The sequence below is a fragment of the Opisthocomus hoazin genome, chromosome Z, assembly GCF_030867145.1.
Source record: "Opisthocomus hoazin isolate bOpiHoa1 chromosome Z, bOpiHoa1.hap1, whole genome shotgun sequence".
Taxonomy (NCBI): domain Eukaryota; kingdom Metazoa; phylum Chordata; class Aves; order Opisthocomiformes; family Opisthocomidae; genus Opisthocomus; species Opisthocomus hoazin.
In genome coordinates this window covers 78,836,067-78,863,975 of record NC_134454.1, presented here as the reverse complement: position 1 = coordinate 78,863,975, position 27,909 = coordinate 78,836,067, and the positions used below count along the sequence as shown (strand labels likewise).

The 27,909-nt window shown below is 57.6% G+C and overlaps 2 protein-coding genes across 2 annotated transcripts; one reads left to right on the top strand and one right to left on the bottom strand.

The window, feature by feature from the left end:
* Positions 1 to 516: 516 nt before the first annotated feature.
* RGP1 (RGP1 partner of RAB6A GEF complex) lies at positions 517 to 10,575 on the bottom strand. The gene is made up of 8 exons (XM_009944695.2): positions 10,200 to 10,575; positions 7,351 to 7,487; positions 6,869 to 6,952; positions 2,907 to 3,056; positions 2,681 to 2,827; positions 2,141 to 2,268; positions 1,730 to 1,907; positions 517 to 1,513 (listed from the first exon to the last, which is right to left on the bottom strand). The coding sequence occupies exons 1-8, from the start codon at positions 10,313 to 10,315 to the stop codon at positions 1,290 to 1,292; spliced, it is 1,164 nt and encodes a 387-aa protein (XP_009942997.1). The 5' UTR covers positions 10,316 to 10,575; the 3' UTR covers positions 517 to 1,289.
* A 530-nt stretch (positions 10,576 to 11,105) lies between these two features.
* GBA2 (glucosylceramidase beta 2) lies at positions 11,106 to 27,909 on the top strand. Its single transcript, XM_075411529.1, has 17 exons — positions 11,106 to 11,296; positions 15,072 to 15,163; positions 15,375 to 15,490; positions 15,605 to 15,823; positions 17,083 to 17,322; positions 17,697 to 17,799; positions 19,097 to 19,250; positions 19,518 to 19,643; positions 19,747 to 19,931; positions 20,267 to 20,371; positions 20,986 to 21,093; positions 21,461 to 21,612; positions 21,780 to 21,886; positions 22,032 to 22,174; positions 22,487 to 22,602; positions 26,710 to 26,901; positions 26,987 to 27,909. Exons 1-17 carry the CDS (start codon positions 11,106 to 11,108, stop codon positions 27,212 to 27,214), a joined length of 2,577 nt encoding a protein of 858 aa, XP_075267644.1. The 3' UTR covers positions 27,215 to 27,909.

Below are 27,909 nucleotides of genomic sequence, written 5' to 3'. Positions count from 1 at the left end.
CGCCGTGAGCTCGCTGGGGAGCACCACGGCCCTTCGTGTGGGACCCACGCACCCCAGCCAGCCCCTTCTCTGCCCCGAGTGCGAGGAGCACAACCCGCCTCTGGAACCACTAATGCCCCTGCTCCCGCAGCTCCCGGGGCTGGAGGAGTTCCCCGGCACCGCATGCCAGCCCCGGGCAACAACTGCAAAAGGAGCCAGCCTGGGGAGGGCTGCAGAGCAGGGGGAACCAATAGAAGATGTCCCCAGGGGACACCCCCACCCCAGCTGGGAGCCCTGCTAGGGCTCAGGGAGCTGAAGCGATCCGTGCGTGCCAGGGTAGGGCCGGCCGCCCCAGGCAGCCTGCCACAGCTGGTGCCATGCCCGTGTCGTGCAGAGCCTTGTGTAGATGTTTCTGTTCTTGCAATAAAGGTATTAAAGAAAGAGGTCTCCTGACTGTGACTGTCGTGCAAGGTGGGCTGTGTCCACCACCAGGAACAGTGTAGGAATAAGGCTCCGGCGAAGGCCGAGTTTTGCACTTTCAGACTTTTACTAGATTTCCACGCAAAGACAAAAACTCTTTGAAAGGTGTGGTAGAAACGGGGAGCTGGGTGTTGAGCACGGAGACCTCCACCCCAGCTCCTGAACGCACAGCAAGCACTCACCCCGGCTCCCCAAGGATCCTGAGGCCAGCAGGATGCCTTCAGCCCAGGTGCCCAGTGCTTCTCCGTTTTGGATCAGCGGCCGCATCCAGGACGCCGGCAGCGTGGGGCCAGCCGGCCAGGACCTGCCTGCTCCGGGTGAGCGCACAGGGCTGTGCGCAGGGGACACCCCTCGCAAGGGGCAGCAGGCCTGCCGGGGCAGGAGAGCGGGCTCCCACCCAGCCTGGCTCACCCAGAGTCCAGACCTCTGCTTCTGGGGTCTCCCTGTAGGTGCCTTCACCCAAGGCTGGTACGGGGCTTCACTGGAAGAGCTCCTTTCTCCCTGCCCCAGGCTGGGCCTTTCCCTCTTGGAAGCCCCTCGTGGGGTAAAGGCACATCAGGCCATTCCCTGGTTTCTTTTCGGCGAGTGCTGGGACCTGCATCTTCACCCAGGCAGGAGGGTCCAGCTACCATCCAAGGGCTGCAGCACAAGGTGCCGCAGCAAGCACGGTGCTCCTCCACCCGCAGGTGGGACAGACTCGCCCGGTGCCCAGCCGGGCGTCGCAGAAGAACCAGAGGGGACACCAGGGTGCAGCAGCATGTCGGCGACCGTCCTGCCCACCGGCAGCACACACCTGCAGCACTGCGGGCCCCCCACCAGCTCTCCCCGCTTCAGATGGTGATGGAGTTTGTGCTGGAGAACTGAGACACGTAGGAAGCCAGGATGGGGTTCGTGGGAAGGACTTTGATGGGCAAGTCCCAGCTGAAAGTGTCCACTTCCATCTGCTCCACCCCAGTCCAGGTGACAGCCTCCGACTGGCTCCCACGAACCAAGCAAGTCCCCGCCGACTCGCCGGAGGTCACGAACTCAAAGTGCAGCCTCCACTTCAGGGACACTGTGGGCAAGAGGGGGGGTCAGTAGCCAACACCACAAGAGATGGGGACAGCAGCTGTCTCGGTGCCAGCTGTCCGTGGCAAGGGGACATGCAAATGAGCCTGCTCACGCAGGCCAGCTCCCTCCCACGGGACACAGCCCTGCTGAGCAGTGGCAGGGCTGGGGACATCGCAGCGGAGACAAGCAGGGGCGGGTTCCCTCCCTGGTGGCCACTAACCGATGTTGGTGGTGAATCCCGGGGTAGATCCGAGTGGGATGGGCAGGCTGAAGCTGCTCTGGGCTGTGTGCAGGCAGGCCTCCTGATGGCGGGCGTGCGTGCTGAAGGAGACAGGCTGCCCACGCCGGCGCTGGAACTCCTCCTGGATGCTCTCCTCCGTCTGCAGGCTCACCGAGAACTGCACGGCAATCGGCAGGGTGCTCGCTCTCAGCATCTCACACAGCCCTGGCGCAAAGCCCTGGGCACTCTGTTTCCTAAACGAGCTCAGAACTGGAGCCTTTCCTCACCTCACACTCCAAGGGGATCTCAGCTGGGTCCCACAAGAAACCCTCACTAGAAACCCCACAGCAGCCCAGCGCCACCCCAATCCCTTCTCCCTCTCCCCCCAGTGACCTCGAAGCCAGCACTGACCTGGAGACACGGGATGTCTCCTTCTGAGAAGTTAAAGGTCCCAATGACATCCTCTCCGATCTTATACACGGTCTTAAAGATGCAGAACGTCCCCACCTTCCCTCGAGTGTTGCTGATGTTATACAGGTCTGCGGAGCAAGGAGCGGGGGGAAAGGGTTGCAGCAAGATGGGGCTCTGCTCCATGCAGCGCCCTGGGTTAACCACAGAGCCCAGCAGACATCAACCCACGCCTGCTGCTGGGGTGTGAAGGACAGGCCCTGGAGGCAGCATTCCCTTTGGGAAACGCCTGCAGTGAGCAAGAGTAAACCACACGCTGGCTGTGATACACTGTGGACAGGGTCTCTCTAGCTGAATTAGGAAAAGCCTGAGACTAGCAGGGAGGAGTCCACGGGAAATTCTGACGCCATTGGGCCCTGATGGAGCTGCTCCACGGCCCCAGTCAGAGCTTCGCTATGCCAGCGAGTGATTTTTGCAGCAAGCACTGAGCTGTGCTTCACACCCAGGTCAGGATGGCAGGTTCAGGCAGGGGATATGACCTACGCAGGCTGCGTCGGGAGGTGGTCACCATGAGCAGCTCTTTCGCCAGGTCCGCCAGGCGAGAGTCTTTCTTCAAGCCCTCCTCCTCCTCCAGGAAGGGGTTTGAAGGTGCAACGGCCTCATCCTGTGGGAACTGGTAATCCTTGAGCCCTGCGGGGAAGGCGAGAGCGTCAGCGGGGCGGGCTGCGGCCGGGCCTGCGTCTGCAGGGAGGGCAGCGCGTGGCCTTACCGTGCAGCACGAGGACACGGAAGGGAACGCGCAGGAGCTTGATGGGGGAGTTGACGCGCTGGCAGCCGATGGTCAGCTTGTACACGTACTTCACCGACTGTCCCCGGAAAGAGGGAGGGCCGTCTATGGGCAGTGTCTCACAGTACGAATCTGCAAGGACGCAGAGAAGATTGCTTTCCAAGGCCAAACGGAAGCTCCCGGAGCTGTCGCTCGCAGGCTCCCTGCACCGAGGGTTAGGAACAGCAGCGAGGTTGAGCTAGGGACAGTGCCCGATGCTTCCTGCCGTCTCCTCTTTCCCACAGCAGGCCAAGCACATTCCCGGCTTCCCTGCACCAGCGCACTGCTCCTCACCTCACACGCGCCGTCATCCAGACATTGCTTCCAGCAACGTACAACCACACACACAAATTCTGCCTCAAAAGAATGCGAAAGATGTAAAATCCTGGAACACAAACACACGAGAGCTAAACCTACTCATCACGAGTTCAACCTGAACTCGCCTCTGCGCACTTCCTTCGCACGCCGCTTTCGCGACGCAGTCACGCGCTGTGGTTTCCTCAGGGCTGCAGACAGGTGCCAATCAAGACCTCGTGCCTCTTTTGTTATTGGCTTTACGCAAATCCCAAACTCAGCAGCAAAAATTAGTTTCTTCTTGTGTTTTTCTCTGAAGGACCGAGTCTAAATGGCCAAGAAACAACCAAGAGACCTTCACAAGAACCTGTGGCGTATGCCCCTTGGCAGACTGGTGGCTTAGACCACGAAGCCTCTGACTCCGAGACCTCTGAGGTGCCGGGGCCTGGCTTTACAGCACATTCAGCCCTCTCGAAGCCCCTTGGCCACCACACAAACCCCAACGCTTCTCAACGCAGCGTGAACACTGCTGCAGCTTTCCCAAACCGCACGCTGTGTAATAAGAAAGGCGCAAACAGTGAACCGTGGAAAGTCTCCACCTCCCTGGCTTGCCCACCGTGACGCAGATAGACCCTGCCAAAGGAAGGGCAGCATCCTGCTGTGAAACCACAGATCCTGCCCCATTTCTGGCACATCCCAGATATTGAGGATTAGATTAAAAGCTAGGGTTACATTTTAAATGTATAACCTCTAGATTTAAACTAACAGAACTGGAAGGAAGCAAAAAAGTCGGTGCTAGTGTGTAGCACCCACCAGCTGTCACACCTTAAAACACACGGCTGTCCTGCTGGACCAGGGTGCAGATGGACCTGAGAAGTGTCCTGACAAGGAGGAAAATCAGGTATTTCCAAGCAAGGAAGCAGACTGCTATAACTCCCTGTACCAGGCTTAACAAGAGTGCTCACAAAGACCTTCATGCCCAGTGAGGATAATCTGAGCAGAGACCACCGCCGCCCGAGGAGGATGGGCGGGTTGCTACCTGGCACAGGCAGTTTGCTGCCTGGCACAGGAATGCTGAGACTCGGGAAGTCCCAGCTTCCGTGCATATCTCAGAAGGAACCACATTCCTGGTGGTACGGATGCCTTCCTCACCCACCCGCCGTACCCTCTGGCTGGGCTCCCAGCCCGGTCCAGGCTGCTTCCATTTCCTCCCCTCTCTGTCATCTACCAAATATTTGAAGGTACTACAAAACTGGAGAGGAGGCAAGAACAGCCACAGAAATGACTCGAGGGTTTGAGAAAATGTTTTATGGTGACAAATTTAGAGAGCTTAGTCTGGTCTGTGTGTCAAAGGGATGGGAGGTGAGTCAACTTCAACATATAGCCACCATAACAAGGGGAAGACATCGTGGAATAAGCTGTTCGGAAGCTGAAAACTGGGCCTTTTATCAAGAGACAGCCTGACACAACCTCAGCTACATGCGCCAGCTCTGGCTACAGTTTAATAACATGGTACTTTGCTGAAGCAGAATTAAGATTTCTTGGTTGTTTTTTTTTTTTTCCTTTCCTTTCCAAACTGTGCAGCAAAACTCAAAACTTCTGAAAAACAGGAAATGGAGAATTAAGATACACACCCACACAGCCTTAACTCTGCCTCCACAGAGCTGGCAGGAGCCCCCAGGAATGATCTGCAAGCGTGCCAGCTGCAGTCTCGCGTGAGAGGAGAAGCACCGCAGGCCAACAGGATCGGTGTGAGCAGCCTGGCAGAGCTGGGGCTGTGACATGGGGGTTTCAGTGCTAAAAAAGCCCAGTGCCACACACAGCAGCATCGCACGCGGCACAGGCAATGGACGTGTGCATCACACAACCAAGCAGAGAGGCTGTATCCTTAAGGGCCACGGACCCTGAAAGTGTAGAAGAGTTTGTGTCCTTCCTACGCAGCTGCATCCAAGCACAAGACAGATGCAGGGTGCTCGTGCCAGTGTGACCCAGCGGCAGAGTGGACACACACACACACACAATACAACATCACTGGGAAGGACAGGCTATCGCTAGCTTAGCTGGGGGCCAAACAGCTTCTGCCGGCAAAGCCAGTGCACAAGCAAATCCTTCCAATCCACCCCAGCCACCTGGAGCTTGGACTGTCGTCACTGATCTGCTCTCCTGGAGACTGTCAAGCCTGCCTGAGATGCTCCAGGACAAGGGTGTTCCCCCTGCTCCTGAGGAACGGGTGCTCCAGCCCCACACCTGCCAGCAGCGAGGTGCGCAGGAGAATCCAGGTGAGCCTCAGACCAGCTGGGATTTCTGCCGCCTCCTCCCTGGCACGGCCACTTTCAGAGAGCACAGGGGACCTTGGCTCCGACGTGGCAGGGCCAGCTCCTCTCCCCTGCATGCTGCTGTAGAACAGCAAGTAAATAACTAAACATGCTCAGATGACAAGCTTTGCAGTTTAGGAGACACAGCCCCAGACAGCACCACCCCACGCCGCTAACCACCTAACAAGCCAGGTCGGTTTCACCGTCTGCACTCCCCTCCAGTCAGGCCCCTCCAAGCCTAGAAAGGCAGGAGATCCCAGCCTCAAAACCAGCACGTCACAGCCCACAGCTGCTTCATCTCACTTGCAGGTCTGCTCTCTGCTCCTCCCCAGAGCTCAACGCTCCAGAACAGCACCCTCCACCACAGGCACTGCCTCCACCACAGGCACTGCCTCTCCGCTCCCTCTGCTCTGGGGCTTGAGAGGCCTCCACCAACCGTTCCCAGCAGATCCCTAGGACAACCCAAGGAAGCTGTCCACATGCAGCCTGCAATGCCTAAAGTTACGTTGCTCCTGGGCCATGGGCCGCTGGACTGCAAAGGAGATCTGGCACAAACTGACAGGCTGGGCCACGCAGGCACTGACCAAGAGACAACAGCACACACTTGTATTTTCACACCTGTCTACTCAGGTAGAAGAAGCTGCCTGGAACAATGAAAACGAGTTGCTGCAAATTCCTTACGAAAAGGATGAAACAAATTCTCTGAAGAGCAAAACGGACAGGAGTGATGAAGGAGAGCTTAAAGGGGACCCACTGGAAGGACATCATCTCAGGGCTTTGGAGGCATGGAGAGCTTTGAGCAGAGAAGATGAGAAGTGCCCACTTTGACAGCAGGAAAACTAGAACAGGCAGAAGACTTTGTGATCTCCAGGACAGCCACAACCTGAAGAGGAAGCACAGACCTTCAGAGGATGCCAGCCTAAAACACAAGAATACTCCAGTGTGGTTGAAGAAATAAAGGCAATGAAATGCAAGTGCGTGTAACCATTCCTTCAGTGACAGCCAGGTATTTAAAAACATTTTATGCCTTGCAGCCACACAGCAGACCTGCAGAAAAGGACATGGGCCAGGGGCAGGACTGGGGGACATGTCGCAGTACGCAGCCCTCATACGGTGGAGCATCGACTCTGGACGACGCAGCAGCTCCTCAGCACTCATGCTCCCACCAAAGCCCTCACCCTCCATGAGCACACCAGGGTCTCCCGCTTGCTGTGCTCAGGTCTGCAAAGCCAGCTTGGAAAGCCAGGCTCTCCAGCGGCGAGCTCTCTGAGAAGGGGAAGAGAAGACAGGACTCACAGGACTTTGACTCCCCAGGATCCAGTCGCAAGTCACAGAAGAGAATCTTTGGTGGAGTGGACAGGATGCACTGACCCCGCTCCCCTGGAAGAGAAGAAGAACCACGTGAATGCTGCCCAGCCTCAGGGCCCAGGCCGAGGGGGGCACTCCCCGTGCCCAGGCCAGCCAGGCCTTAGTCTCATGGTGACGAATGGGGAGGAGAAGGGGTCGAGGAGGAAATGTCTCACGCCCTGGTCAGATCATGAGCCATTCCAGAAGAGCTGGACAGACAACCCCCATGTTTCACTCCAAGCTAGCACTGCTTTGATCCCAGTGTTAACATGGTCTTGCAGCAGCCATCACCAGGGAATCACACGACAAAAGCAACACGGACTTCCCACTCACTTCTATGCGTCCTGCCCTCAAGACACGTTACAGTCTGCTCGACTCCTGCTCGCTCTGCTCTCGCCGTCCCTACCCGGGGTTACAGCAGCAGCACTCACCTCTGTTGGGGACGAAGACTGTCTCGTTCTCTGCCTGCACGTCGTGCTTGCTGCCGTCAGAGGGAGGGAGCGCAACCCGGTTCTCGCTGGCGTGAAACTGGCAGTGGATCTGGGCGCTGGCCCACGCCAGCATCTCGCTGAGAGCAAAGAAGAGCAACACTCGTGTCTATCCTTTAACCCTGGGTTACAGCAAGCACCAAGCGACACGCAGAGCAGCACCCCGAGGCACCTCCGGTGATAACCCGACCACCGTGGAAGTGGGCAGGCTTACCCGCAGCCTGGGTTGCGCTGCCAGCGCCTGGCTGCCCCCAGCTCAACACTCCTCAGGGCAGGCAGGGCACGGACGTGCTCACGCCCCACACCACCATCCCCCTCAAGAACATCACCTTCTGGTTGTGCATCTAGGTCCTTCATAAGGACCTGTTTTCTCCTCACGACGCAAGGGATTCACTGATGGCTATAGGGGAGGTGAGGGTGTCATTTTGACCCCCCGCCATACCGCCACGAGAACTGCTTGCATCCAGCATGAAAAATAGTCTCATGGTTTGGACTCTGCTACAGACCTCAGCTGCTCCACAGGACATTTCCCACGGCATTACTGACACCCTTCAGTTTCCAAAGCCCCCATCCGTTTCTACTTCAATAGCAGTCTCATTAATTTAGCCAGTGTATGGTTCCTCTGGTGTTTTCTAACATCATGACATGATTAGTAAGCACTGACACCAGAGTTTTAGGTGGCACAGGGATTTTTGTGGCACATGAGTACCTCTCGATGTGACACATCAGAGCAGTTAAATGTCTGGACGAACCAGAGAAAAAGGTGTGCTGCATTTGTTTCAGGTGACTAATAATGCACTATTTGATCGTTTGTATGTGCTGGCTGCCTTTACCCAAACACACTTGCTTACTCTACCCTGATACCTCTAACTCCACAACTGTAATTCTGTATCTTCAAAAGTACCAGCATGTCTTTTCCCTAAGGGATGCCTTAAGGAATTCTGTCATAAGGTATGTGCCATATGGAAACAGAGAAACGCTCTTACTTAAGAGACAATGTTTACAAATTTTATATTGGCTTAGCTTGATTACAGTACCTTCAACACTGTATTTTGAATCTTCCCCCCCGCCATTTATTTTCAGTATTGCCCAACGATATGCCACTGGATTATTTTCTTTTTTTAACCAGACACCCAAACAAAATTTGCATGTCTCTTCCTACCACCAGACCTGGCATGTACAGCTGGCAGGGTGCGGAGGGATCCTGCCCTGGTGCTGAGGTCACTTCCCTCCTCTCTTGCCTCTCCCTACAACTCCTGTAGCCCACAAGGTCTGCGCTCCATGCAGCCTTTCGGCAGAAGAGCTTTGTTTCTTGTACGCCTCGCACACTACAATCAAATTCACTTTCTGCCATTTACTTGCTGTCATTCAATTCTACCCCTATGCTTGACTGCGTCCCTCTCAGTCCCTCTGCCTGCCCCGCAGCTTTTGCAGGCCCTGAAAGCTTCTAGCCCCTGACAGGTCTATCTGCCTGTTGCAGCGACTGTGCTTTGATCTGCCTCTTGCCTTTATGCAACTCACAGCTTCCATTTCCAAATCACTGAGCTACTTGGTGTTGCCATTCGTATGACTTAGCCAGGTCTCAACAGTCTGGTCACCTGCTTTTTTATTTTAGAAATTTTCTTTTTTCCAAGAGCCAGCTTTCTGCGGACCACGACACACACAAGGTTCCCAAACGAAGCTCCCGTAACTGTGCTGCAAACCTCCAAACCTGCTCCACCTGGTACCTTTGCAGTCCCACGTTTCGGAACTGCGAAAACCAGCACTGTCACCACAGAAAAGTCCAGAAAGCGAGATGCTTATGCCACAACCGAATTTGAAAGCTGAATTCAGCAGGCAAGAGGAACCAGAAAGAAAAGATGGCAAGTTAAGGAAGGCAATAAACCAAGAAGCCCTACAGTGGTAACACAAGAGACTGCTTTGCTGATGCTGAGCCTGCAAGCATTGGAAGCGCGTCCACTGAAACAATCACGTGTAAAACGCGTGTCGGTGATGAAAAGATGCTGAGCCTGACAGGGCTGGAAACAGACACTTCCCATTAAGGGCTCAAGATGAGAAAGCACTCTCCAGCCCCTGGAAAATCAGACAAGGCCACACACTCAGCGGACGCAGAGGCTTCAGGTGACTACTTATGCCGTGGAGTCACCCCCTGTGAGCCAACAGAGGAAGCTCCCATCTTCTCCTGCTTCCTCAACACCTGTTTTGGGTGCACCAATGATAAAGGGAGATGCAGCACTCAGTGGAGCCACAGAAAACGCTGACACAGAAGGCTACCTCCTTCCCACTCTAGGGAGTGCTCACCCCTTTGCCTGCCAGCTCTGGAGGCAGGGATCAAGCTGATGTGTCAGCGCACTGCTGGACAGAGAGAGCTCCTTCCATAAACGCAGGAAATAATGACATCGTCTGGATGATGCCCTGCGAGACTGTCACCCTGGTGTAACTAGATATCCCGCTTCGACAGCCTGTTTGGCTTCATTTTCTGCCAGTAACCCTGCTGCTGAGGGCTCACCAGGGGAGCAGTTAAGAGCATCTCTAACCGCACGGTTTTTTTTTCTCATCTCTTTCTTGGGGGCAGAAAACCAGAATAACTGCCTCAGTCTCAACCCTGAAACAGCGATGGCACAAAGCACACTCAAGGAAGTTCCTCGGGCAGGGAAGTCACCAGGGGCTGAGCTGGCACCGCCGTCCCACAGCCCAGCCACGACTACACCTGGCCGCTCGGCAGGGAGGGCCGTTCCCCCCGGAGGGACCCAGCCAGCTCTGCCCCTTCGAGGGGGCCCAGGCCGCTGTACCTGCTGGCGGAGGTAGACGAGGCCGATAAGGGGTTGGTGAAAGTGATCACGCACTCCAGCACCTCCCCTGCCAGGAAGACGGGCCCGCGGCCCAGCTTGGCCAGCACCTCGATCATGGCTTGGACAGCCCTGCTGCGCACCTGCCGGAAAGAAAACAAACACACAAACAGGGCAGTGGGCACGGAGAGGGGGAACGGCAGCAGCCAGGCCGGGCCCGGGCGCAGGGGGAGGCCGGGGAGAGCCCCGGCTCCGGAGACAGAGCACGGACACGGGCGGGAGGCCTGGCGCAGGCCTGGCCTGGCGCGCACACACGCACACAGACACGCACAGGGACACACGGACACACAGACGACCGCACGACCCCCGCGGCCCCGCCCCAGGCCGCCCCGACCCCCGCTCACCGCCCCGCACAGGCCCCGCTCGCCGCTCCCCGCCGCTCCGCGCCCGGCTTCCCCTCGGCCGCTCAGCAGCGCTCCCGACCTGCTCGGCGGGGCTCGGCAGCGCTCGGCAACGCTCGGGCTCCGCTCGGCAACGCTCGGGCACCGCTCGGGAACCCTCGGGAACTCTCGGGCGGCGCTCGGGAACGCTCGGGCAGCGCTCGGGAAGCGCTCGGCAGCGCTCGGGAGGCGCTCGGGAACTCTCGGGCGACGCTCGGGAACCCTCGGAAACTCTCGGGCGACGCTCGGCAGCGCTCGGGCGGCGCTCGGCAGCGCTCGGGCGGCGCTCGGCAGCGCTCGTCCGGTCGCCCCCGGGATCGCAGGTCGCGCCGGCGGCGGGGCGGGTCCGGTTTTCCGGAGGCGCTCGGGCGGCGCGCGGGGCGCCGTGCCCCCGGGGGGCGCGGGCGGGGCGGGGCGGGGCGGGGCGGCGCGCGCGGTGAAGAAGGCACGCGCGGGGCGGGGGGCGGCGATGGCGGCGGAGGAGGCGGCGGCGGCGGGGCCGCTGGTCCGGTGCTACGAGGGGTCGGCGGCGGGCCGCGGCGTGGCGGAGGCCGGCTGGCGCGTCTGCCTGGCGCACCGGTTCGAGGAGCCGCGGCAGCCCTATGGCGCCGCCGACTTGCCGCCCCGCGACGTCCTGCGGCACATCGGCCTCGCCTTGCGGTACGCAGCGGGGCCGGGCGGGCGGGGGGGGGAACGGGGACCGGGAGCGCGGTGGGGCTGGGGCGCGGGGGAGGGGGGAGCATCACGGAAGGCCCCGGGCTGGAGGGAGCCGGTCTTCTGCTCCGCTGCTGGCGCCAGCACTGGGAGCGCTGGTGCGGACTGGCCGGAGCTGGGTTAGGGGCAGCAGCCAGCGCTCGGGCTCCCCAGAGCAGAGCAGGAGCTGGGAGGGCCTGGAGCATCGCTTGGGGTGGGGGGGGGATACCGCCCCCCAGTCTCCCACCGCCGGGGCTTGCTGCCGGTGCCCGTCCCCGCCGCGCCCTCCCGGTGCCCGGCCCGCGCCGCTCTGGGCAGACGGAGGTGACACTCGAGGTTAACTGGGAGGGTTTTTGAAATGGCGTGCGCTGTAGCGGGGTCGGGGATGGCCCGCCCCCGGCTTTGGGTCGGGGTGCGCTGGAATTAACCGGGAGAATCGCGTGTGTGGGCAACGGCGGTGTTGTTTTAACCTTTAGAACTGCTGCCCCGGTGCTGGCGGTGTTTGTGCACCCGTCAGGCTGCACGTTGAAACCGATGACGGCGTGATTTATTTCCTCGTGCTTGCTTTGCATCTCCTGCCTCCATTTTCTGACCTTTTTCCTGCTCGGTGTCCTTGGAGTTTGCTGCTTGCAGAGCTGGTTCCTCCAACGCCCGATGCAGGAGCAGATAGCGGACAGCTTCGGGGTGCATGGTGTGCCGGTCGGACCCGAGATGTCCCGGCGCGAGGCTGGGCACCGGGGACGGGAGAGCGTGGGTCGTGCGCAGGAGATGCGGGCTGCTGGAGGAGTTGCCGCCGTGGGCTGGGGATGAGCTGAGCCCGTGGGAAAGCGTGATGCTCCGGTGGGGTGAGCAGGGAGGAGAGAGGTGATCGCCTCTGTGCTGGCTTGGGGGGGGGTACTCCTGTCCTGTTCTCATCAGGGTCTCGGGATGGAAGCGGCTTGTCAGTCCTAGAAAAAGGTTTTGAAGTTCAAAAGCAAGAAGCTCAGACTGCTGCCTTTTCCCGTGTACAAACTTAGGAGGTAGTTTGGTTGTCATCTCAAAATACTTGTGCGGGGCAAAGCTTCCCTGGAAGGAGACTCGAGCCTGGAGAGTGGAGGAGAGGAGCAGCTGATGCGGGGATGTGGGGGAGGCTGCGTGCTCCTGAACTTGGTGGTCACCAATGCTCTGCCCAGTGGAAGCAGCCAGCTGGTGGAAACCTGGGTGCTGGTGCTGCAAGAGGAGCCTGGAGCTTAGTCCTGCTGCGTGATGCGTGGGTCCGAACCTCTGGAGACCCGTAGGTTGGCGTGCCCTCTCCTGAATGACCCACAATGAGCAGCAGACCCTCTCTTAGGGGCACCCGTGCCAGGGACTCTGTCAAAATCGGGCATGGCTTGGTGCATCAAGTGCAAAGTCACCTGGTGCAGGTGCTCCCGAGATGGCTGGGAGCACCCCGGGGCTGCTGCACAGCTTTAGCTGAGGAAGTCTGGGGCTTGCAGAGGAGCCACTGCATGCTGGGTTGATTTGGTGTCTTGTTGAGTTAAACCTCTGGCTGATGGGTGTCCTCTCCTGCAGCACCAGCCCACCCCTGCAGGTGGCATGGCTGGAGGTGTTGGCAGCCCTGGTGGGGTGGGATTTTTGTTAATTTGGGCTTGTCTGGGTAGCTTCTTTATGGGGACACCCACAGCTGCGAACCTGGAAAGAAAAGAATGATGTGAATGTTAGGGCTGAGGTGGGTGCTGGGTCTGGCGGGGCGGGAGGAGAGGTGCAGGCAAGTTTCTGCCAGAGCTGGCTGTGTGCCCTGGCAGGGTGTCACAGCATGGATTCGGAACAGTGAGATGATGTCCGGACAGGTTTTAATTCCACTGCCAGTCTGAAGGGAAAGAAATGCCCTCTGGCCCTGGCAGGGCTTCTGGTGCTGCACAGCACAAAGACTTTCTCATTATTCTGCAGCCTTAGCAGAGCTGTTAATAGCCAGCACTTGGGCATCGACCACCTTCTCTTGGCTTGTGTGATTTGGGGAGAAGCTGGCAGGGGGAGAGTTTGCTACTGAGATGGCAGAACAGCTCGGGCGGCGGCTGGCTGGCTGCAAATCCCAAACCTCTCCTGCTGCGTGCTCCTGGAAGAACTGCTTTTTGAAATCCTTCCGTCACCTTCTTCCCAAGGAGCTGGGATGCTGTGCTGGCACCTTATGTCCCATCACCGGAAACCTGCTGGGGAAGTTGCTGGGTTGGTTCCCTGATGCTGGGATAAAAAAAAAATTAATTTCCTTGAGAGAGCGAGCACGCTGCCAAAGCCTCGCCTCGGTAGTGTAAAGCTGTGGCTGTCTCAGCTGGGAGAAGAGCAGTTGTAGCAGATGTAGTTTGAAGATAGTGGCAGAGCAGTCGTGCAGGACAGGCTGGTTCTCATGGTGCCCTGGACCTCTGCAGGCAAAATGTCCTTAAGTAGTGAAACGTGAAGGTACGTACGAATGGCGAGCTGGCTTCAGTCGGGTCCTGTGAGACGACAACCCAGAATATGTCACCCTGAGAGGGGTTTGCAGACCTCAGATGTTGGGGAATAAAGGTGAACGTCCAGTGACCATGCAGCCAAAAAGGCAAGTGTGGGTTGTTTTTGTCGGGGAGCAGTGTGTAGGAGCAGGGGTTGTCATGGAAGACCTTATCCCCCTGCCTTGCTGCTGGGGGTACGTGTCCAGGGGGATCAGTGCTCACCCATTGCCTGTCACCTGGGCTCTGCATCCCGGGAGCCGTCGGAGCGGGACAGGCTGTGTGCTTCTGGCTGGGGTGGCTTTCTCCTCTCGGCAATACGGCATCGGTGCCTGCCAGTAGCTCGGGGATGTTGCCCACCCCGGGGGCTCCTGTGCCCCTGCCGCCTGCCTGGCATCCAGGGCTGTGGAGCCACCGGTGGGATTGTGCCTGGCTGTTCGCTGGGGGAGGTTTAGCAGCTTCTTCTGGTCTGGTAGGTGGTTCCTGTACGCTAATTTTCTCCATGTGGAGGATTTAACTTGGGGCGGTTCATTAGGAAAAGCCAGTTCTTTACAAGCGCCGACTCAGAGCCCAGCCCTGCTCTTCTTGCCTGGAGAGGTGCTGGCACACCGAGGTGCAGGTGTGCCCCTGTTTGGGTGTCTCTGGATTCCCAGGCCTTTGGGTGAGGAATTATCTGACGGGCTGCGCAGACGGCATGCGAGCGGAGGTGAGTCCCCGGGATGCTGCCGGCTGCAGACAGCAAGCGTCACCTTCCCCCGGGCAAGGCTGCCCCGTGCCATCTGCCCCTGGGGATGCGGCACGGGGATGTGGCAGGGCTGTGTGTGACGGTGGGGATGTGGAGGTGGAAGAGCAAGGCTCTTGTCCCTGGAGCGGCGTGTGGCTTCTCTGGGCTTGTGCTTCCGCTCTCAGACCTGCCTCAGGAGGACATGCCCTACCAGGCGTGGAGGTGGTGGTGGTCCTTGTGTGCATTCCCACTTCTCCCTGGGTGCCTGGGGAAACGTCCTGCCCCCGCACAAGGTGGGAAGCCCTGGTCTCAGGTGCTGGAACGCTCTGTTTCCATGCTGTGCCTTTGCAGGCAGCCCTGAGCTGCCTGAGCTCTGCCTGCTCGTGTCTGCTGACTGATATGTGCCTCGGATGGCAGGGGCTGCCACCCCAGACACATGGGGACACGGGTTCCTGTTGTACATCTCCACAAGAGGGGCAGCTGCAACGAGTGCTGGTCATGTCCTGCCCAGGGATGCCTGCTCCCCATGTCTTTCATACCTCTCTTTCCCTTGCAGATACTTCAGGTGGTGGTACAAGAAGACTCGCATAGAGAAGAAACCTGCCTTCATTGACCTCTTGTGTGCCGTTCCTCTGCAGCAGATCTATGGTCAGGCTCCAGTTTGGGCGCTGGGGTGGTGTGGGAGGCACGCACTGGGTGGGCAGGCATTCGCGTGGGGAAATCAAGGTTCCGGAGAGGGGGAGTGGGTCAAGGAGCTTCTGGGGGGTGGGCAGTGCTGGAGCTGGATAGGGGGGGGCTCCTTGAGCCAGATCCTGCCATGGGGAGGAATGGGAGTGCTAATTTGTGGTGTCTTTGCCAGGGTGCCCGCTGGGCGGGATCGGGGGAGGCACCATCACCCGTGGCTGGCGGGGCGAGTTCTGCCGCTGGCAGCTGAACCCCGGCGTTTATCGCTATGAAACTGTCATCGCCGACCAGGTGAGAGCAGCGGGGCCGGTGAGGGGTGCAGGCAGCAGCTGCAGCAGCCTGGGCAGTTGAGGCATCTGCTCCTGGGCTCATTTTGTCCCCTCCACGTGCTCCTCTCCTCCCCAGTTCACGGTGTGCCTGCGTTGCAAGGGGCAGACGGTTTACCAGCAGGTCTTGTCCGTGGAGAGACCCAGCACTCTGCAGGGCTGGAACTGGGGCTACTGTGGCCACTACGCCTTCTACCATGCCCTGTACCCCCGCGCCTGGATGGTCTACGAGCTCCCGGGGCAAAACGTGGTGCTCACTTGCCGCCAGGTCTCTCCTGTCATCCCCCATGACTACAAGGTAAGGAGGTGATGGCTCTGCGCTGGTTGCAGGCTGTCCCGTGGGAGCACCGGGCTGTCCTGCGCCGTGGCAGCGTGGCTTGTACAGAGCAGTCCAACGGGGATGTGGCAGAGCTGCCTGCATGGGAGGGGGAAAGGGCTGGCACAGCAGAGACAGGGCTGCCCTGGGTGATGCTCGGCGTGTCCCCTTTTGGTAGCGGAGGCTTGGAGCTGGTGAGTTTGTGACCCCTGAGCACTGCCCGTGCCTGCGGGGATGCTGCAGTAGAGGAGTTCCTTGTCCCTCCTGCCTGGCTCAGCGTTGCCTGAAGACAGCCAGGCTTGCCACCTTGTTCGTGTTCTTTCCCAGCATGGTATCTTCTATTCCTAGTGCCAGCTGCCAAGTGTGTAGCAGCAGGGCCCTGGAAGGCTTTGCCCCTCCTGGGGCAGTCAGTGCTGGAAGGATTATCCCTTTTTGCTTGTGCTTGGCTCTGGCGCCTGCTCCTTTTGCCATCTGACGTGTGCTTTGACTCTTTGTGTTGCTTGTTCCCTGCCTTTGGTTTTGTCCTGTGACCACCCCAGCTCCTGTCCGCCTGGAATGGCAGGTCCGGAGCTGTGGCCTGAACACCTGGAGGATCTGGTGTTAGCGTTTTGGGAAACTCTCAGCCTGTACTTGTGGGTTGGTTTGTCAGCTGGGTGTTCCCGAGAGTGTTTTAGCTGGCTTTTGCCTGCCATCCCCAATGGAAGAGCTGCGTATTAGCTGGGCTTCCCCACCTGGGGTTTCCCAGCATTTCCCCGTGTCTCCGCTCAGCAATGCTCCCAGGCAGGAGGAACCCCCGCAGCAATGCGGAAGCACGTGATGGCAGCAAGGGATGCCTCGCCGCTCCCGCACGCTGCTCCTGCTCGCTCCCAGCCCCAGGCGAGGGTGGCAGGCCTGACCTTCCTCTTACCCCAGCGAAGCACGTGAGCCTGTATCAACCTGTTGAGCAAATGGGTGGCGAGACACTCGTCTGAGCCGTAAACGCAGCTTTCCATCTGTGTGTTGCCCGGTGTGGGGTTTTCCAGCCCAGGGCTTGTGGTCTGAATTTTGTATTGCCTGCCCCCCAAATTCCTCTGCTCCCGCTGCTGCTTGCCAGCTTGGTGATGGACTGCAAGAATGAGTTGTTCCTGGTGGCCTTGCTCCTGCTGCATCCCGTGTGGTCTCACCAGCAGTGGGTGAAGTGGTGCTCTGACGGCTAATCATGGAGCACCAGCCCTAGATGCAGCGTTGTCTGTCTCTTCCAGGACTCCAGCCTGCCAGTGGGAGTGTTCATCTGGGAAGTGGAGAACGGGAAGGACGAGGACGTGGATGTCTCCATCATGTTCACCCTGCAGAACGGCATGGGAATGAAGGAGGACAGGAACGGAGGGCACTGGAACGAGCCCTTTGCCATTGAGAAGGAGGGTGAGCGGGTTGCTGGAGTCCTGCTGCACCACTGCACACGTGTGAACCCCATCACCTTCGCCATCTCTGCCCGGGAGAAGGTAAAGGGCTGGCACTGGTGGTGTGGCTTCTGCTAGGGGGGTCGTGCAGCCCTGCTGAATGTGGAGGGGCTGCTTCCAGGCAGCTGGTAAAGGATGGGTGTGTGATGGGTTGGGGTTGGCACCCGGTCCTCAGTGCTTGCTTGACCGCTGGAGCAGGACTGGGGACATGAATTCCCCGAGGTCACCCTTTTTGGGGGTGGCTGCCAGGAGAGAAGCTATGGGTGAAGCTTGCAGGACCGCAGGTGAAGAAGTTTGGGGTTAGCATTGCTGGGCAGCATGCTGGGAGTGAGCGTGAGGTCCCAGAGTCGGGTGGGGGTGTGGGCCTGCGTCTGCCCCTCAAAATTAGCCCCTGGTGATGCTCTTGCCTTCCGCAGGCTGGCACGGGAGTCACCCACCTGACGGCATTCAATCCCGCGGGATGCGGTAGGGAGGTGTGGCAGGACCTCCTGCAGGACGGCAGGCTGGATTCCCCCGCCGGTGAGTGGGACGGGTGGAGGGGGAGCAGGGGGAACGGCCGGCCACACTGGTCCTGGGGCACAGGGCACCCGAGCAAGGGTGGATGTCTCTTCCTCTGGCCACCTCGGTGCCATCGCAAGGAGCTCTCGCCGGTGCTGTGGCTCGTTCCCAGCTTTAGGCTGTATCTGAATTTCCCATGGCTTGTGCTGTCCTCGGCTATGTTAATTGCACATGCCAGTGTCTTGTGAGTCTGTGTAGGTGTAGGGTTGCACACCGAGTTGAGATTCCTGCTGAGTGGCCGTGGGGATGCCCAGCCACATTCCCTGAGCTCCCGTTGCCAGATCTGCGAGGTGGGCCCTGTCAGATTTGTTCTGGTCGGTGTTTAGCAGTCTTTGGGGTTTGGTGCTACTGTCGCTTGCTGTCCTCTTGTTACTACACCGGTTCCTTGAAGGCCTTTGGTATTCCCGTGATACTTCTGCATCATCCTCAGTTGTCTGCTTGCTCACTTGGCAGAAGGCTTGAAGCAGGGTGTCATCTCCCAGCCCTTGCTGCTAGCCTCTTATTGTGATAAAAGGTGCTGCTAGTCTCCTACTGCGACCATTTGCCTAGTGTCTCTGCCAGCTTTTGAACAAGGATGATGCTGACAAACTAGTGATGCTGCCAGCGGGCCTTTGCAAGATTTCTTGAAGCCTAAGTTATGTAAATAAAGCGTTTACATAGATACTTCCGCAAAGCTAAGTTTCCTGCCTAGATGCACTCAGAGCTCTCCAGGCAAATGGGATGTGGTTTTCCTTCGTGTGTGCCAGGCGTTATCGTAGTCAAGATCTGTGCTTCTGTTACAGTTGTTGCTTTAATAAGTTTACCTGGTACACGTGTCAAAACCAGCATATAATTATCCAGCCGCCTCAGGGCTTTTCTTAAACACGGGCACAGTTCAAGCACCCTGCGAAAAGCTGGAAGCAATGACTGTCACTAGAAAGTCACAGTGTCTCTGAGTGCAGCACAGCTGCAGAGTCATGGGGCGCTCCGTCCTTTCCGCTCGTGCCTGGTGGCTTTTCCTGCCTGATTTGTTCCTCTGCTTTGATGACTGACTTTTTAACCTCTCCGCCCATGGGAGGTATTTTTTCCTGCTTGCAAAAAGCAGTTACTCACGTGCGGTAGTGTCATTCCTTAAAACCCTGAGGCTGTACCCTCCAGGTTGCAAGGGGGCTGGCCCATGCCCGAATAGTCTCATTCCCCTCGGGGTGCGTGGGAGCATCAGTCACCCCCCCCCATGGGGCTTCCTTGGTCACTCCTGAATATTTTGTTGTCCCGGCAGGTAAAAGCAGCCCAACGGAGAAGGGGGAGGTGACGGCAGCAGCGGTATGTACCAGCTGCAGGGTGCCTGCCCGGGGTCACAGGACGCTGGAGCTGGCCCTGGCTTGGGACATGCCCCGTGTTCACTTTGGCTCCAGGGAGAAGCTGCACCTCAGGTGGGTGGCTGGTCTCCAGCGGGGCTTGGCTCACATCCCCAAAGGCCCCTTCTCCCTGCCTCCGGGCTTGAGTGCCGCCTGGGGAGCCTTGTCCCAGCCACTCCCTGTGGCCACAGCGCTGCCGGGTCTCAGAAGGGACCCTCTCCCCAGCCCCTGCACTAGCAGTCGCGTTGTTCTGGTGTTCGCTATAGTCCAGCCCCTCTCCCGTGACCGGGTGGGCTTCCCAACCTGAGCCTGCGGCGTACTCACCAAACCCGTGCTCGGCAGGCGGTACACCCGTTTTTTTGGCAGCGGAGGTGATGCCGCTCCTGCCCTGTCACATCATGCCCTGACGCACTACGAGGAGTGGGAGAGGAAGATCGAAGCATGGCAGAAGCCCATCCTGGAGAACAGGTAGGATGGATGGGAGCACCCTACTCGTTGGCCTCCCGGAGCTGGTCAGAGCGGGACCATCTCCGCCTTGGCTGCGGCGGCTGAGTTTCGCTCTTGCCCACAGCCAGCTGCCTTTCTGGTACAAGTCGGCCCTCTTCAATGAGCTGTACTTCTTGACGGACGGGGGGACCATCTGGGTGGAGCTGCCCCCGGACTGCTGTGCCGAGGACCTGCAGGGGCCGGCGGGGGCTGGCCTCACCCACCTCCTCCCTGTGCTGCGGGAGTACGGAAGGTTTGCTTATTTGGAAGGTAACTTGGCAGGGATGTGATGGATGGTCCCAACTCACCCTCTCCCTGTTGCTGTCGCCAGGTGTTTTTAACCTGCTGTGGGGATATGTTTCACACCCTGATGGGCAGGGAGCAGCGCTGTTCCCAGCAAACCCCCTGGCAGGACCAAGCCCTGTGGCATGTTGCTTGAGGTCTTCTCCAGACCCCCGGGTGCTATATGTAGAGAATAAACAACACTTCTAATGGGAGCACCTGCCTGTGCCAGGGAAGAGCCATGTGGGAGGGAGGACCTGCCCCTCCTTTACCCTCCCTGTGGCAGGTGCCCCATCCCTCACTGTGTCCCCCGGTCCTTCCAGGCCAGGAATACCGCATGTACAACACCTATGATGTCCACTTCTATGCCTCCTTTGCTCTCGTCATGCTGTGGCCCAAGCTGCAGATCAGCCTGCAGTATGACATTGGTGAGTGACCCAGAAGACCCTGACTGAGGAGACCCTGGCTTGATGCCTGCTGATGGCTTCACCTAGGGAAGAGATGGAGGATTTGGGACAGCATCTGCCATAGAAATTTGTGGAGCCAGCAACTCCCTCCAACTTCTCTGCTGAGCCCAGAACTTGCAAACCCCCAACATTGCTGCCTCTCAGCATCTCTCTGCCCTGCACTGGGATGCCTCTTGCCACGCTGTGGGTGCAAAGCTGACTCTGCCTGCCTGGGGGGACTCCCTGGTCTTATCAGCTCTCTCTGTGCCCCTTGCAGAGGAGAACGATGGAGCTGTTTGCAGAGCTTGATACTTTGAGCGGGCTTGGAGACTGCTGGGTAGTGGCCTGACCAGTGGTAGAGCACAGCCCTTTGCTGGGCTGCAGGAAGGCTGAGCCCACTGGCGTTCCCCCCCTAGCCCTGGGTGCTGCCACCACCTTGCTTAAGGGGGTGGTGACATTTGCATGTCCCCTCCCGAGGGGAGGCTGGGAGCAGCCTGGCGTCCCCTCAGCCCTTGGCAGAGGGCTGTGGTCTTGTGGCCAGAGCTTGTGATCTGTCTGCGGTCTTTCTGATGTCTCTTGCTTTGTGTCCTCTCCAGCTCTCACAGTGGTGAACGAGGATGTCCAGCCCCGGCAGTACCTGATGTGTGGTCAGACAGCCCAGGTGAAGCTGAAGAATGTGGTGCCGCACGACATTGGGGACCCAGGTGAGGGTCTGGGTGGGCCTACCAGGGGGCAGAGGAGGAGCAGGGCTGTTCACACAGCTTTCTCAGGGTACTTAACTGCCAAATTGTGGGAAGGAGGTGTGGTGCCTGGTGTACACTGGGTGTCTTTTTCTGGGAATGAAAAGCTTGGATGGTTTGGGGTGGTGATGAAGACCATGCAGCACAGAGATTGTACAGGGAATGAAGGGAGGCTGAGCACTAGTGGGAAGGCTGCCCTCGCTAGAGATGATACAGGGTGCAGCATGTTATTTTAGTGCTGTTTGACAGCACCCCTGGGACCTTGCTTCTGGGTAGGAGAGGGCATGTTCATTGCTTTCTGCCCTGCTGCAAGCGCTCTGTCCTTGCTCAGGTGACGAGCCGTGGCAGCGTGTCAATGCCTACCTGATGCACGACACGGCCGACTGGAAGGATCTCAACCTGAAGTTTGTGCTGCAGGTGTACCGTGACTACTGCCTGACACATGACTCCCTGTACTTGCGGGACATGTGGCCAGTCTGCCAGGTACTGGGAGGACATCAGACCATGGGGCATCCCCCTTCCCCGCTTCCCTTGGGAGCCATGCAACATCCCGAGAGGATGGGTGCTCCCGAGCAGAGCATGAAGGGCAGCTGTGGCAGAAAGCTGCTGAGATGCAGAGGTTGAGTGACCATCTCCTGCCTCTCCCTCAGGCTGTGATGGAGTCGGAGCTGAAGTTTGACACCGACAATGATGGACTCATCGAAAACGGTGGCTTCGCTGACCAGACGTACGACGCATGGGTAGTCCATGGAGCCAGGTGAGCAAGAGAGACAGATGGAGGTTGGAGATAGGGAGTGTGGGGTGGGAAGGTAGCTCAGAGCTGGGGCTGTGGTCTCCATCTTTTGTGGGAGCTCCGTGCGGTGTCCCATGTTGCCAACACTGCTTTTCTTTCGCTCTGGCAGCGCGTACTGTGGCGGGCTGTGGCTGGCAGCCGTCTGCATGATGTGCAAGATGGCAGAGGTGCTCAGGGATGTTGAGACCCAGCAGAAATACACGGACATCCTGAGCAAGGGCAAGGAGGCGTTTGAGAGGATGCTCTGGAACGGTGGGTGCTCGCCAGTGGGGAACTGCGCTTAGCTGGCCATGTGTCCCTTGGGAGGGGGACAGCTCCTCCTTGGGTCACGGAGCCTTGCAGGGGATGGGGGAGGGAGGGGAGATGCCATTCTTCAAGCGGAGGGGAAGGAGCAGGTACTAGGGAGAGAACGGAAAAGGTATGGTGGTTTAGGAAAGGAAGGAGAAAAGAGCCTTCTGGAAAAAGCTGCCAAGCTCCTGCCTCATAGGGTGGAGTGTAGGGACAGCATGCGTGAGCAGAGGTCCTAAACCGTGGATATAAAACTGCCTCCTGCCTTTTTTGCAGGAAAATACTACAACTATGACAGCAGTGGGAGTGCCACCTCCAGCAGCATCATGTCAGACCAGTGCGCCGGGCAGTGGTTTCTTGGGGCTTGTGGTCTGGACCAAGGGGAGTTTGAGGTAAGGGAAGGGGCAGCCTGGTGCAGGGTGGGGTGAGACAGGACCTGCGCCTGAAGGAGAGCAGCAGGGCTGGCACGTGGCATGGGTTAAGTGTTAGGGTCTGGGGTGGGGCTCCAGCCCGCTCCCCTGCAGCGGTGCCTGGAGGCTGTTGGATGTGCATCAGTGCAACCCACCTTAAACCGAAACCTGCTCGTGGCGAGGCGGTGCAGCAGGTGTGTGTAATGGCAGTCAGCTCTGACTCACTTGGACGAAGGTCCCACTGGGGTTTGCGCTTGGCAAGGCACGATTTGTTTAAAAATGGGAGATAAAAGCGTCTGAAACTTTCCACGTGTTATTTGCTGCCCAGTTTAAAGTCCTAAATTTGTATCTGAGGGAACCAAGGCTTATTTGGGGCCCTAAAGTCTTGAATTGGCTGAAGACTTCTGTTGTCTGATGGGTTGGTAAGAGCAGCTGCTGGTGGTGCAATACCTGGAACAGAGCTGGGAAGTAGAGAGCCATCGTATGGATTATTTATGACCTGCAGACAGTTGTCAGACCAAAGCTCTCTGTGGTGGTGATGGACAGGCAAAAGCTTCGGGTGACGGAAGGAAGAAATCACAGAATGACAGAATGGTAGGGTTTGGCAGGGACCTCTGTGGGTCACCCAGTCCAACCCCCCTGCCAAAGCAGGGTCACCTACAGCAGGCTGCAGAGGACCTTGTCCAGGCAGGTCTTGAATATCTCCAGAGAAGGAGACTCCACAGCCTCCCTGGGCAGCCTGTTCCAGGGCTCCGTCACCCTCAGAGGGAAGAAGTTCTTCCTCATGTTCAGACGGAACTTCCTGTGCTTCAGTTTGTGCCCGTTGCCCCTTGTCCTGTCACAGAATCACAGAATCACAGAATAGTAGGGGTTGGAAGGGACCTCTGGGGGTCATCTAGTCCAAACCCCCTGCCGAAGCAGGGTCACCTACAGTAGGCTGCACAGGATCTTGTCCAGGCGGGTCTTGAATATCTCCAGAGAAGGAGACTCCACAACCTCCCTGGGCAGCCTGTTCCAGTGCTCCGTCACCCTCAGAGGGAAGAAGTTCTTCCTTATGTTCAGACGGAACTTCCTGTGCCTCAGTTTGTGCCCATTACCCCTTGTCCTGTCGCTGGGCACCACTGAAAAGAGTCTGCCCCATCCTCCTGACACCCACCCTGCAGATATTTATAAGTATTTCTAAGGTCCCCTCTCAGCCTTCTTGAGGCTGAACAAGCCCAGCTCCCTCAGCCTCTCCTCATAGGAGAGATGCTCCAGTCCCCTCATCATCCTCATCAGCCCTCCACTGGACTCTCTCCAGTAGCTCCTCATTTTTCTTAAACCGGGGAGCCCAGAACTGGACACAGGACTCCAGACAGGGCCTCACTAGGGCAGAGCAGAGGGGAAGGAGAACCTCCCTCGACCTGCTGGCCACACTCCTCTTGCCTCATGGTCAACCTGTTGTCCACCAGCACTCCCAGGTCCCTCTCAGCAGAGCTGCTCTCCAGCAGGTCCGCCCCAAGCCTGTACTGATGCATGGGGTTGTTCCTTCCCAGGTGCAGGACCCTGCACTTCTGCTTGTTGAATTTCATCAGGTTCCTCTCTGCCCAACTCTCCAGTCTGTCCAGCTCTTGCTGAATGGCACCACAGCTTTCTGGTGTATCCACCACTCCTCCCAGTTTTGTGTCATCAGCAAACTTGCTGAGGGTACGAAAATGACTCTTGGCTGTGTGAGGATGATGGACCATTTCACTGTCTGTTGGTACCAGAGGGGAGCTTCAAGTCATCTTTTCTGGGAGCAGCTTGTGCTGAACGCTGTGGGATTCGACAAGAAATGGGTGCTTCATTGTGCGCTCCTGTATTTATCCCAGTGTGGGTCCCTAGGGCTGGGGGTGTGCCCAGGGCTCCAGGCAGGATCTGGCCCAGACCTCATGCAGTAATACCCAAACAGCCCTTTTGGGTGGAAACAGTAAACCTGGTGCAGTCTGAAAGTCTCACTTGCCTTTCCATGGCGTCTGGCTTGTGTTGCTGAAGATGGCACTCTGCTGGCTGGTGAGCTTTGAGCTCACTGGAGATGGGACTGGTGAACTTCTCCCTTCTGTTACTGCGAACATGGAGGTTGTGTTTTTTTTGTTTGTTTGTTTTTTCCCCTGTGTATTTTGATCCCTGTCTGGCTGGCAAGGCTGGCCTGTTTGTAACCTCATTAACGCACTCCTGCTGCGTGCACAGGTCAGTAACAAAACACAAAGCAGGAAAAGCCTGTGACCCCAGTCCTGAAGAAACTGTGCCCCAAAATCTTCTGCCAGAGATGGCTGCTTCACGCCACCCCTCTGCTGACTCCTGCTCCCTGAAGGACTGTGTTGAATGCTTGGCGTTAGTGTAGCTAAAAGGGATCTGCTGCCTTTCCTTTGAGTCTGCCAGAGCTGTCTGGTTGGGCTGCCCAGCCTTCCTTGGCAAGCTCCGTCTGGTGTCGTCAGGCTTCCCGCTTCCCCTGGCTCTGGTGGCACTGGACTGGTGAGAAGAGCCTGGCACGTCGCTGGGCTGTGCTGGTGAGCTAGACGCTGCCTGGCTCTTCCCTTCCTTGCAGGCAGATGTCATGGTTGCTCCGTGACATCGCTGCTGATCTTGGTTGCCCTGTAAAGTTCCTGTTACGGCTTTCTCACCATTAGATGGGTGTGGGGTGGAGAGGAGCCAGACCTTCCCCTGTGATACCGCTGAGTCTTGAGCTTTGCTTTTCTTACTGAGGCAGTGACTTCCGCTGCACTGGTGTGCCTTAGTTTTATTGCTGATAATGAAAGCAGTGCAAAAGCTTTATTTATGTTCAGCTGTGCACAGGGGCTTTTAATCTTAATAGAATCTTTGCTGTGTTGCTGCTCCACTGCTTTTTGTTTGACTTGCAAATGTTTTCATGCTCAGGTGGGGTTGATTGGGAGGTTTTTTTGGAGTGGTTTTTTTTTTTGGTTTGTGGGATTTCCTTTTTTTTTTCTGTTTTAGTTTCATTTTTGGCAAGAGCTTACTCAACGTGATACTTCACTCTGTTCTCGTAACTGTTTTGAGCTCTTTTCTTTAGTTAGTTGAACAACTTTTTTGTTTTTTTACCCCGCCTTACCGGAGGGGGAGGTTTTTTACTTCCTCCTGATAATCTCCTGAAATAGCTGTTTATCCACTGAGCACTACTGACCTTCTGCAAGTCTTTCACTTTCACTTGCGATAGAAGTTCCCGATCTCTCGTACCAGACGCAGAAAGCCATCAGACATCTCAGCCTGACCTCTTCATCCATGGGCTGCCCCTTCTCTCACCTCAAGCTCCGCTTGGTCCAGGCCACAAACTCTTGCGTCACCACCAGATTACAAAATTGGAAGGATTAAAGTCCTTTTGAAATCACTCAAAACTAGGGCCTGTTTTTTTGTTTTTCCCCTGAGCTGAAGCTGAATCCACACAGCCACCCCGCCACTAAGATTCCCAGCATTTATCCAAACAAACCTACTGGTATCCACAACATTTGCTGTGCAGTTGCAAGATGCATTCTGATGTCAGAGTGGCTTTGGCAGGAAGATACCTCCAGCCTTACTGATCCCAGGCCATCCTTTCGCCGCCTCTGGTCAGTGTCCCGTGTCTCGTAGGCGTTGCAATGCTTCTTGTAGCTGATGCAAACGGGCTGAGAGAAAAGGACAGCGATTCTAAAAGAAGGAAGTCTGGGCCTCAGATAGTTGCTGAGAAACGAGCAGTTGTGAATATAAACCAAGATGAGGATGGTGTGGTGTTAGGTCACGTCTGCAAAGCAAGCGCCTGAGAAGTGGGGGGAGGTTTGGCCAGTGACTCAAGGTGAGGGGCTGTTCATGGAGACACACTGGCTGTATGAGCTGTCACCCTCCCTAGGAGGAAGGTGGAATGAAGTTCAGTGTCTCTTCTGCTGAGCAACTGCTTTTCTTTTTTTGTCTTTTCGGGGAAAGAGGCATCTTCACTTCCTCCTGTTATTTTCCTGAGGTGGTTATTTACCCAATGAGCTGCACTGACCTCTTTCTAATGGAAAACTTAAGGCTGTTTCCTGGACACCCTTCCTGAGGGATCTACGCGAGCACTGAGCCCAAAGTCTCCTCTCTATGCAGGTTTTCCCCAAGAGTCATGTTGTCAGTGCACTCAAGACCATCTTTGAGAAGAACGTCATGAGCTTTGCTGGTGGCACCATGGGAGCGGTGAATGGCATGAGACCTGAGGGGGTGCCTGACACCTCCAGCGTGCAGTCCAACGAGGTGTGGATCGGCGTGGTCTATGCCTTGGCTGCCACCATGATCCAGGAGGTGAGTGGTAATGCTGGACCCCTCAGCATGGGCCAGATCCTTGCACTCCATCAATGGGCTGACGGTTGTCTTCCCTCTTCTGCAGGGGCTGGTGGAGGAAGGCTTTCGTACAGCGGAGGGCTGCTACCGGACAGTTTGGGAACGGCTGGGCATGGCTTTCCAGACACCGGAGGCCTACCGGGAGAAGAAAGTCTACCGCTCGCTGGCTTACATGCGGCCCCTTAGCATCTGGAGCATGCAGCTGGCCCTGGAGCGCAGAGCTGGCCAGGCAGCAGCACCTCTGCAGCCTTCCCAGGTCCCCATCCACCCTTGAGCCTGGTGGCATGGAGCAGGGCAGCAGGTGTATGGGGGGGGCCTCAGCTGGTGGGCAGGGACCCTTCTGTCCCCCTGTCTGGTAATACTCACATTGCTGTTTTCCTTCCCTACCTCCACTACATGCCCTTGACCTCAGGGGGCTTCCAGCCACTGATGCTGAGCACGATGGGGGATCAGAGGTGCAGGGGATGTCTCCTCAGAGAGGAGAGGGGTGGGATAAGGAGGCACTGCTGGAGCCTGTGCCTTCCCTTCCCCGTTGCTCAGGGCTTTGACAGCCTGCAAGACCCCTGGCCATCTTCCACCAGAGCTGGTACCTTGCCCAGGAGCACAGGAGGCCTCTCTCCTGCAGTCAGTGGGCTGGTTAAGGTGGGAGCTGGCCTGCAGGGAGGAGAAAAAAGATGTGTGGGTGTGTGTGAGGATGCTGAACTGGTGCATGCAGGCATGTGGATGCTGTAGTTGTCCCTCTGTTGTGTGACACTGCAAACACAGACTGGGTCTCCCCCACGGCACCAGCCCAGGAGAGCCTGTGGCAGATACAATTCCCAGGGGAGCCCCAGTTCCCCAGCCCGTGACAATCGGAGCCCAAGCAGCAGGTCCTGGTCTGGTACTGTGGCACCCTTCCCTGCTGGCGCTGGGTCAGGCAGCGGAACACGTTTTAGGGGATCAATCATTTTAAGTTCTTAATAAATTTGT

Bases quoted from the DNA above. Each gene is read 5' to 3' on its own strand.
- RGP1 (XM_009944695.2), bottom strand. From the start codon at position 10,315: ATGATCGAGGTGCTGGCCAAGCTGGGCCGCGGGCCCGTCTTCCTGGCA. The intron at 2,828-2,906 runs GTAAGGCCACGC...CCTTCCCCGCAG, and splicing joins CCGTGTCCTCGTGCTGCACG to GGCTCAAGGATTACCAGTTC. The intron at 2,269-2,680 runs GTAGGTCATATC...CTTGCTCCGCAG, and splicing joins CACCTCCCGACGCAGCCTGC to ACCTGTATAACATCAGCAAC.
- GBA2 (XM_075411529.1), top strand. From the start codon at position 11,106: ATGGCGGCGGAGGAGGCGGCGGCGGCGGGGCCGCTGGTCCGGTGCTAC. The intron at 21,094-21,460 runs GTGAGGGTCTGG...GTCCTTGCTCAG, and splicing joins GCACGACATTGGGGACCCAG to GTGACGAGCCGTGGCAGCGT. The intron at 21,613-21,779 runs GTACTGGGAGGA...CCTCTCCCTCAG, and splicing joins ACATGTGGCCAGTCTGCCAG to GCTGTGATGGAGTCGGAGCT.